At 45.8% G+C, this 10,955-nt stretch overlaps 1 protein-coding gene across 12 annotated transcripts in view; it reads right to left on the bottom strand.

The window, feature by feature from the left end:
* The window catches only part of GIGYF2 (GRB10 interacting GYF protein 2), a 145,297-nt gene that overhangs the window by 2,456 nt on the left and 131,886 nt on the right, over positions 1 to 10,955 (bottom strand). For 11 of the 12 annotated variants that reach the window (XM_076070359.1, XM_076070362.1, XM_076070371.1 and 8 more), the window contains 2 exons: positions 9,969 to 10,156; positions 8,090 to 8,249 (listed from right to left, as the gene is read on the bottom strand). In XM_076070359.1, the coding sequence (XP_075926474.1) occupies positions 8,090 to 8,249; positions 9,969 to 10,156 (348 nt within the window). The remainder of the gene's footprint in view (positions 1 to 8,089; positions 8,250 to 9,968; positions 10,157 to 10,955) is intronic. The other variant, XM_076070367.1, reaches the window with a different exon arrangement.

The raw sequence follows: 10,955 nt of genomic DNA, 5'->3' as shown, positions 1-10,955 counted from the left end.
GAATCCGATGAGCTATAAAGCTCTTTTTCACAGATATCCAGTAAGGGGGGGGGGGGATAAGAACGTTACAACAAACAATACAAAAACACGACTGGGGTGCAATACAAAAACTAAGCCCCTCCCTTTGCTGGCTCCCCACTTTCTCTGGGCCTTCACCGAGTGATGCTGACGACCGAATGACGGGACTAATGTATCGACTATAGAGGACCATGTGTGTAACACATGAAACTCATCTGACCCTCACCAGACCTCGTCAATGGTTAGAGATCGTGTATAGCCGAAAGTCAATGTGTACTTGGTTTCTTACTCAGAAGCAGTCTTCATTGGACCCTACACAATCAAAACTGCTCATGTAATTACTATGTCTGACAGTCCTAAAAATTAAAATGCTTATAAATACAGGGTGAAACGCCTCCTATCTGCAGCAACATGGGAGTCACTATTCACAGATCCTATCATGTGTAAAACACAACGAAGTTTATATGTATCGATAGCCGTGGATAAATGAAACTCGACAAGTGTACACTGGTGCACACGGAGAATAACAGAGAGACTTCCAGTCCACTCGTCTTATCCGTGGAATGGACGCAGGTAACAAGAGTCATAAAGTAATGTCCACGGACCACTTCTGGGTGTCATACAATCATCATTGTCACAGTTTAGTAGCATAATCACCATTATTGTTACTATCATAATCAACATCCATTGTCCAGCCACTGCTGGATGGCCTTGTTGCACCATTGCGATTTCTCATGGTCTTACGATGCCACGATCCACCTCGCTCTTGTACTTGAACTCATTTCATGGCGACATACTAAGTAAATGCTCTGTTGCATTTTTGCAGCAACGGATGTCTGAAAGCTCCGAGCGACGGCTGAAGTAAGCCCCTCCTCATTCTCACGCATAGGATGCTTAAAAATGAGAATGTTGCATTCTCTTGGTAGCTTCAACACTTACTCCTTCAACCAGGTTTCTGGGGAGGTCTGTGAGCCATAACGGTTACATGAGCCACAGTCCTGAACCTCATCCAGGCAATGGTGTCCTAAGTAGATACTCCAACAGTTGGACAATGGTAGGTGTATCTTACAGATGACAAGTTGATGGTAACTGGATAGATTCTACAGTAGATCCTGGTGTCAAGGACATGGACTCATATTTGCTGTTCAATCACTGTAGTCCAGCAGATATTCTTGCTTAGACCTGGCATACACTTAAGTTGTCTTGATGTGTTGGTGATTGGCAGAGCAGATACGGGTCAAGTTGAAGGCTACATCATCACACCGGCTGATTCCGAGAGGCTGGTCCATGCACGTATCCTCTAGCGAATTGATTACTGCAGTGTGTAATGTGTACAAGTGTGTGTATTATGTATGTGTACATGTGTGTATAATGTGTGTAATGTGTACGTGTGTGTAATGTGTACGTGTGCATAAGTGTGTATAGGTCTATGTATAATGTATGTGTATATGAAGTGTGTATATTGTGCGCTGTGTTGGTGTGTACTGTTGAGAAGAATTGAAAGGACTTAGTAAGTGTGTCACTACCCAACCACGCGTCCCTCTCCCCGTGTCTCTCCTTGTGTCTGTGTCTCCGTGTCTCTCCCCGTGTCTTCATGTCTCTCCGTATCTCTCCCGTGTCTCTACTTGTGTCTGTGTCTCCCCGTGTCTCTCTCTCCGTGTCTCTCCCCCCGTGTATCTGTCTCCTAGTGTCTCTCTCCCCTAGTGTCTCTCCCCGTGTCTCTCTCCCCTAGTGTCTCTCCTTGTGTCTGTGTCTCCGTGTCTTCATGTCTCTCCGTATCTCTCCCGTGTCTCTACTTGTGTCTGTGTCTCCCCGTGTCTCTCTCCCCGTGTCTCTCTCCCCGTGTCTCTGTCTCCTAGTGTCTCTCTCCCAGTGTCTCTCTCCCTTAGTGTCTCTCTCCCAGTGTCTCTCTCCCTTAGTGTCTCTCCCCTAGTGTTTCTCCCCTAGTGTCTCTCTCCGTGTCTCTCTCCCCTAGTGTCTCTCCCCGTGTCTCTCCTTGTGTCTCTTTCCCGTGTCACTCTCCCCGTATCTCTCTCCCCGTCTGTCTCCTCGCGTCTCGTGTCTCTTTCCCGTCTCTCCTTGTATCTCTCTCCCCGTGTCTCTCTCCTTGTGTCTCTCTCCCCGTGTCTCTCTCCCCAAACATGAACGATACAACAACACAACGTTCGGAGTGCAAAGTTGAGAGAGAAATTAGCATTTTCCCGGCGGGCGTAACTAGGTAAGGCCGTAGGCTTCCAGTTACTATAGCGGCCCAGTGCGTGCTCCGTCCACTGCTGCGCTGAGGGAAAGCCGCGCTCTCTCAACTGCTGCCCTGAGGGAGAGCCGTGCTCCGTCCACTGCTGCCCTGAGGGAAAGCCGCGCTCTCTCAACTGCTGCCCTGAGGGAGAGCCGTGCTCCGTCCACTGCTGCCTTGAGGGAGAGACGCGCTCTATCCACTGTTGCCCTGAGGCAAAGCCGTGCTCTGTCCACTGCTGAGGCAAAGTCGTGCTCTCTCCGGTGCTGCCCTGAGGCAGGGTCGTGCCCCGTCCACTGCTGTCCAGAGGGAGCCCCGTGCTCTCCACTACTGGCTTGAGGGAGAGCCGCGCTATCTCCACCGCTGCCATGAGGGAGCCAGACTCTCTCTCTCCTCTGCTGCCCTGAGGCAAAGTTGTGCTCCGTCCACTGCTGCCCTGAGTGCCGTGCTCCATCCACTGCTGCCCTGAGACAGAGTCGCGCTCTCTCCACTGCTGCTGCCCCGAGATGTCACGGGCGCTGCCCCAGAGCAAGGAGGCGCTGCTGCAGTCGCTTAACAAGCGGCTCAAGGACGACGTGCGCTCCATCCTGGAAAACTTCACAGAGAGCGTCAAGACGGCCAAGGGTCGTGAATGAAGAGTCCCCTGTGTGGGCTTCAGTGGGGCTGTCTGGTCGGGCAGCAGAGAAACGAGAGGCCAAGAAACGAGAGGCCAAGAAACGACATTCCAGTCGTGGGCTGAGCTCAAGGAGGGCTAGCTCGAGCACCATCCTGCAGCGGGGAAAGGAGGCGGTGCAAGCGTTTTCAGCTGAGCCGACAACAGCCAAGAATCTGCTGTCTGTGGGGGGGGGGGGCGCTGTTCAACCCTAGCACATGGGCGAGAAGCCGTGCATGTGTGACGAGTGCGGCAAGACGTTTTTTTTCTCGCGCTCGGCCTACAAGTATATATATTTTTTTCTATTCCGCTTGTGTATTAATCTGTGTATACCCCGGATATTTTAAAGATGGCAATTCTCCTGCTGTGTATCATACTGCTGTCCCTCCCGACCATATCTAGTGCCACACTCAACTCTACAAACGGTTACCCTCGTTACTTTGCGTCCATATTTTTTGCTCGATTTGCCACTACACCTGCAAATGAAACAGCTCATAGACACTTCTACACTCCATCATTGTATCCTTTTAAACCCTATCTTTGTCCCATTACTTCACCAGTACTCCTTCCAAACTTCATTCTGCTCTTAAAAATAATACCATCTGCGAGCTGCTGCTATTCGTCCAAGGTTCGCCGCTCTTCATCCTTTCACAGAAAATACTTGCGCAAACTATTCATTCTACTTTTCTTATTTCTGGGTGGTATTGAGCTTCACCCTGGCCCAAATGAAAAGAACTCGTATAATTCTGTAGATTTTTCTGGCAGGAAAGGTGTTGGTGTTCTACATGTCAACATCAGACGGCTTGTGATTAAATTAAGTCAACTAAAACTAGAAGTGGCAAATCTTGACCCGGACATTTTTTGCCTAACAGAAACATTTCTCACTCCTGCCGTCAATGACTTGCAGATTACGATTGACAACTACAACCTTTTTCGGCTTGGCCGAGGATCTAAAGGAGGTGGAATTGCCATCTATGTTCGTAATACTATTGCATGTTCACCACCTCACTCCTTGTTTAAAAAATGTTGCTTTGAAGGTTTGGCTCCCAGAATAACTCTCCCAAATAATCAACAGATATTGGTAGTGTGCTGCTATAGACCGCCTAGTGGGAAGGATGTTGAAGCTGCATTGGCACTGAGAGAGCTTTTTGGGGGCCTCCCACAAAGGTGAAATAGTTTTAGTGGGTGATCTAAATTGGAATTGGCTAAACCAGCCGGCCGTGGCCACAAATTTTACGGATGAATTTAACCTGTTTCAATTAATAAATGTCCCCACAAGACCCAACCTAAAAAATCCGGGACAGTCAACTCTGCTTGGCGTCATATTGACAAATGCCCCTCACAATTTCGCACTGACTGGTGTTCTGGGTAATAACCTTAGTGATCACTCCTTCATTTTTGGGGTGAGATCATCAGCCAGACCCAAAGCCCCCCCTAAAATTGTTGAGAAGCACTCTTTGAAGCACTTCAGCACTCAGGCATTTACTAATGATGTGCTTCACTCTGATATTGACAAGATCTGTGATATCCCCAACCTGACTACGGCTTGGGAGACTTTCAGGTACACGGTTCTCCAAATTCTTAACAAACATGTTCCGTTGGTTAGATTTAAAACTCAAGGCAACCGCCCACCATGGTATGATCCTTTGATTACAAAGCTCATGAAAACTAGGGACAAGGCTTGGGCATGTGCTCAGAAAAGTAATTTGGTAAATGACTGGCTAGAATACAGGATTTTAAGGAATAGATGCGTCAAAAAATACGGCATGCAAAAAATGCCTACTTTTCCTCCACTCTCCGGGAATCACATGGAAATGCCAGGATTTTTTGGAAAACAATCAAATGTATCGAAAAGGCATCCAAAACAGACAATCTGCCCGTTGAGCTTAACCGAAATGGGGATTATTTTCCAGATCTCAAAAAAATAGTTGACAATTTTAACCTTCATTTTTCTGAAGCTGGTAATCTTTTTGATAATGTATTGGGAGTCACCCCTGCTCATGCAAATTCCTACACCCCTGTCCAAACATTAAACGAATTTAGTTTCCAGCCAATCCACGAAAGTAATGTTCTGAAACTGTCCTACCTCAAAGGGTCCTCCCTCTACCGGAGTAGATAGTTTTCCCGTCTTTGTTCTACTAACTGTTGGTCACCTAATATACAAACCTATAGCCCATATTTTCAACCTGTCCATCAAAGAAGCATCAGTTCCTCTAGAATGGAAACATTCCTATGTCCGTCCACTTCAGAAAGGGGGCCCTAAAGATGATCCCAATAACTACCGACCTATCTCAATTTTGTCCCCATTGATGAAAATTTTTGAAAAATTATTGAACTACCAAATTAGCAGTTTCCTGTCCACCAACAATCTACTACATCTAAAACAATCTGGGTTCCGAAAAAAATACAGCACCACATCTACTGCATTAGACTCTCTGAATCAAATTTACAGTAGCCTTGATAATAAGCAGTACTGTGCCTGTCTTTTTCTTGACCTGTCCAAAGCTTTTGATACAGTAGACCACAACACCCTGCTTAGTAAACTAAGTTGCCTCGGTTTTTCCGAAAACACAGTAGAATGCTTAAAAAATTACCTCTTTTCTTGCACCCAAACTGTATTCACAGATGGTTGGAGGTCAAACAGTGTTAAGATAACAAAAGGGGTTCCACAGGGTTCCATCCTCGGCCCCCTCTTGTTCTCTCTTTATGTCAATAACTTGGGCACTGACCTGGATCATTCCAGGGTAAATCTTTTTGCAGATGACACGATACTGATTACTGCTGGCTGTTCTCCGGATGACGTGATTGCTAAGCTCCAGGGTGATTTCAACAAACTACAACATCAGCTAGTTGCTCTTAAACTAGTCCTGAATACCTCCAAAACCAAGGTGCTATGCTTCTCACCGGGACTAAAGCAGGAAGTTATTTTTCCCAAATTACATTCCTTAAATAATTATCAAATAGAGCAAGTCAAGATCTATAAGTATCTTGGGGTCATCCTGGATTCAAAGCTGAATTGTGAAGATCACATTGATTATATTGGTAAAAAGACAAAAATAAAAATTGTTTTTCTGTATCGACACAAGCACTGCTTCCCCCCAATGTTCCGTTTGGAATTGATAAAAGCTACCATACTGCCGCTACTTGACTACTGTGACATCGTGTATAAATCAGCCCCAAGTACTGTAATGAAGAAGCTTAATTCCATCTATCACTCGGCCTTAAGATGTGCATTGAACTGCCCATATAGGACTAACCACTGTAATCTCTACATTGGGTCAAACTTAACATCTCTTAATGTTCGACGGCTTGTGCAACAGATCTTATTTATTCACGATGTACTTACAGAAAAATCCGCAGATTACCTACTGGATCTCCTCTCTGTTTCAAAGAACAAATTTGACCTCAGGTCTTCACTCATTTACCAGTTTCACATTCCCTATTGCCGTACAAAAACCGGAGGAAGGGCCTTTGCTATTGATGCCCCCAGGGTCTGGAATTGCCAATAAACTGCAACTTGAATCACTACCTATGAGATCTTCACTCAAAACTGCTCTAGAGGAGTTGTACACTCCTAGCTGCCACTGCTATTCAGTGGCCTAAGATATAGCTCTAGGGTTTGGTGTTACATGTTATTTATATAGTTTATTGTAAAAAATTGGGTCACAGTCCCTATGATCACTGTTACAATGCATTTATGGCTTTTATTTTGGTGATTTCGAAAACTTTTTTTGGTTTGGCCATGTTTTTGTTTATTGTAGTACTGAGTTAGACTGATGGCCTTAATCTTAGTTGTATTGTGATTCATCTTCTTTGGTTCTTTCGGTAAAGTAACGTAGAATGAGAATAAAATAATAAAATAACACAATAAAATTCTCACGACGTTTCGGCCACAACGCAAGCGGCTGTCATGAGAATTTTATTGTGTTATTTTATTATTTTATTCTCATTCTACGTGACTTTACCGAAAGAACCAAAGAAGATGAATCCTTGCAGTCATGAACGCTTTAAATCGAAAAAAATGTATTGTGGTTGTTGTTTGACTTGCATCCCACTGGGATTTTTGCACACAGCGTTGTTGTACGGTGCTATTTCAAGAATATTTTGATGTTTTTTTCCTGGATTTTCTGTTTGCACAGTCACATAATCACTTTAAGATGTTTTCTTGTTCATATTTTTGTTTTTTGTTTGTTGCGGTTGCACCTGATTCAAGAGCCGAATGGCTCACATGGCTATACCAAATATATGGAACTATGAACTATGGTGACAAAAGTGTGTTGGTAATTACAAGCCCATGGACTGCAAATAATAGCCTGCTACTGAGCTGTTCTGGCTCATGTCTTCCAAACAAGTGATAGCACCACATAGCCCACTCAGGCATTGGTCAGCTAAAAAAATATTGTCCAGAGCAGCCACTTAAGCAAAAATCTGTCATATGACTCCTCATGTGAGTCATCAGCCTTGCCTGCATCCCTCAAGGAATTGGCAAAGGGAACCAACATCACCTCTTGTTGATAGGGAGGTGAGCACATAGCAGCCTGGGACTTCCAAACCTCATGAGCACCACCACCATCACACACCTTCAGGGCTCCTCCATTGTTTTACTCCGAAAATTAGCCACTCCGTTGCTTTACTTAATTCTGAGAACTGTCGTCCACCTCTCGTGGTAACTAAAACCACAATGAGTCTATGGGACATCTTGCATTTCAGAGGTCCAGGTGATACCAGTTCAGCTCCCGACAGAGGAATGACAGCCTCTCTCCCACAGCGAGTATTCGGACATTTCACATGGCCAGCCACAGAGAAATTTCCTGTTGTTTCTTGAGGCTGCCATTCTCCACATAATTTGCCCATTTCCCACCCCTCCAATGTTAATCTCTTGTTAAAATCAGTTGAATATTAGGGTAATTATGAAAGGTTTATATTGCACACAAATATAAAACTATGTGATCATATAAGAGCCTACATTATGCATGGTTAATACAATTGCACATAAGAATATGCCTTAACAGTTTCGTTTTCATTCTTCAATATTTGACAACCACTTTCAACATTTCAGCAACTGTCAAGAGAAATGTGTCTTAAGCAATTTTATAACAATGTGGTATTGACCGTAATGCTGTTACTTAAGCCACTCTTGGCAGACAATGCATTGCTGTATGAAGAAAATGGCTGAAAACAGTTACCAAGAATACTGGGGTCTGCCCTGACCATGCGCTGTTTCTTTTTCTTCTTGCTGGCTTGCATGGCCTCGAAGCTGGCCTGCTGCGCCGCACTGTGGCCACATTGATATGCCGAAGGCATGCTGCCACCACCACCGCCCTGTGGGAGACCCCAAACGGACTCCTGAAAGACACACGTGGCAAGGGTAAAAATGCGCAGACAAAGTTAGCGAGCTCAAGATTTATATTTTAAACAACAACACGATGTTATGCTCAGATGAACATTGATTGAGCCAGTGCTCATATGAAGTTTACAGCCCCGTGCCAGTGATGGAAATTCCACGTTGCTATCGCTGTGGCAAGTACATACATACTCTTTGGTTCTATTCGGTAAAGTCACGTAGGTAAAAAAATAAAACAAAAATCACGACGTTTCGGCCACAACACAAGCGGCCTTCATCAGGTGAAGGGACGAGACTGTCTCGAGGACAGCGCTGGAGTGAAACACAGCCAAGCTGTGTGAGAGTAATTAAGGTGGCACCTTAATTACTCTCTCACAGCTTAAAGGTCGCGGTCTGAGCTTGGCTGTGTTTCACTCCAGCGCTGTCCTCGAGACAGTCTGGTCCCTTCACCTGATGAAGGCCACTTGTGTTGTGGCCGAAACGTCGTGATTTTTGTTTTTTTTGTTTTATTTTTTTACCTACGTGACTTTACCGAATAGAACCAAAGAGTATGGATCCTTGCAGTCACGAAAGCTTCAAATCTAGAAAAGTATATACATGTAGTGGTTGATTTCACTCGGACAACTTGTCTTTCTTCCACCACCACTTTATTTACAGTTCTCCACATGCCCTCAATACTTCACAGTTCCCCTGCTTGCCACGGCTCGCTCACCGCGCCTTGCTCGTCTCACTCGCCGTCTTTACCTCTCCTTATCTCTGCTTCTCCGTCAGCTCCGCTATCACTGCTTCTCCGTTATCTCCACTATCACTGCTTCTCCGTTATCTCCACTATCACTGCTTCTCCGTTATCTCCACTATCACTGCTTCTCTGTTATCTCCCCTATCACTGCTTTTCCGTTGTCTCCGCTATCACTCTGCTCTCTCCACTGCTGGCTGCTTCATCTCTGCTCTCCGCTATCACTGTGCTCTCTCCACTGTTGACTGTCTCTACTTCAGCTCCGCTTTCCTCTCTCTACTGCTGACTGTCTCTACTTCAGCTCCGCTTTCCTCTCTCAACTGCTGACTGTCTCCACTTCAGCTCCGCTTTCCTCTCTCTACTGCTGTCTCCACTTCAGCTCCGCTTTCCTCTCTCTACTGCTGGCTGTCTTGAGCTGCTCCGTCTCCACGTCTTGCCTTATCCAGTCCCCGAATCCAACTCCCCTCTATCCTCGCGTCTCCCCAATTTATACCCGTTCTCATTATTCCCCAATTAATTAGCCCGCGTCCCACCGACGCTCCGCGTCCTCGTGCACCTGTTCCTTGCCCAGACATTGAGACGCGACTTCAGCCCTGACAACAACACCAGCCAATCACAGCCATCTCTGGCTCCCTAGCTTAATTGGCCTAATCATTACCTCATCGTCCCAACCATCGCACCTGGCTGTCCCAATATGACCCGTACTGTCCTGCCCCCGTGCCATCTCACCATTTACCCCCATGCGCGTATTTACTCCACTACATACATATGAAAACCACTTTTGAAATCCAAACAAGTTGTATTCATTGTATCGACCTCAGAGAGTTTGGTGGGCTGAGTTAACCCCCATCCAGGAATTGCCACTCGCTCCGACGCCAAGCCACCTGGCCGGAGGAGTGAAGTTATAACTGATAAATTACCGAATTTCATATTTGTTGTGTGCTTTGCGATTGTCTGCTGTCTGTGTTGAGGCAGTACGGAGCACCTGCTGCTGTTGCTGTTGGTGCAGCTGCTGCTGCTGGCGCTGATGGTTTTGCTTCTGTTTGGCACGGCGCTCCAAAAACTGTTTGGCAAACTCCTTGGCGTCTGGTGTCTCTCCCAGGTATGCTGTGATGTAGTCGTGTACCTCATAGGGAGACTCCACCTCTTTTAAGAATGACACAAATGTAGGAACTGCGGAAAGAGAGACATGATGCAAGCATTAATTGTACCTAAAATTCTAGATTTGATGCTTTCGTGACTGCAAGGATTCATACTCTTTGGTTTTATTCGGTAAAGTCACGTAGATAAAATAAAACAAAATAAAACAATTAAATCACGACGTTTCGGAGGCAACACAAGCTTCCGTCTTCAGGTGGAAAAGTCAACGCAGAATATCTGTGTCAGGAGCACAGTTCAGAGACGACCGTGGATTATATACAGGTTAAGGGAGGGGGGAGGAGTCAGTAAGGGGGCGTGGGTGGGTGGGAGGGGTGGGCTAAGCAGTCTTTTTATAGAATGCTGCGGGTAACACCCACTTCTCAAAGCTCACATCAAAGGGTCCCCCGGTGCGAGCTTACATCAAAGGGCTCACATCAAAGGGCCCCTCGATGTGAGCCCACACCAAAGGGTCCCCCGGTGCGAGCTCACATCAAAGGGCTCACATCAAAGGGCCCCTCGATGTCAGCTCACATCAAAGGGCTCCCCGATGCGAGCTCCCTGTGAACGCGATCAAAGGGCACTATGATATACAACCACTGAGGAATGGCTGTACAAAAAATTGAAAGGCAGCTAAGGTTTGACTTGATTTAAAACATCTTTCCCGTGATTACTCAATTTGAAACCATCCTCTCGGTTGAAGTTGTGTCTATGTTTGTAAATCTGGATGGCCTCGTGGACAAATCTCAGATAATAGCCTGTAGGTTTGCAGAGCACCTTGGTGTCGGAGAAGACAATATCATGATCACCCATAGCGTTGTAACAATGATCAGCT

The sequence above is a fragment of the Petromyzon marinus genome, chromosome 28, assembly GCF_048934315.1.
Source record: "Petromyzon marinus isolate PM22_M1 ecotype Great Lakes invasive population chromosome 28, UKy_Petmar_22M1.pri1.0, whole genome shotgun sequence".
In the NCBI taxonomy this organism is placed as follows: domain Eukaryota; kingdom Metazoa; phylum Chordata; class Hyperoartia; order Petromyzontiformes; family Petromyzontidae; genus Petromyzon; species Petromyzon marinus.
Note: the sequence above shows the minus strand (reverse complement) of the source record. Positions and strands in the feature narration are given on the sequence as shown.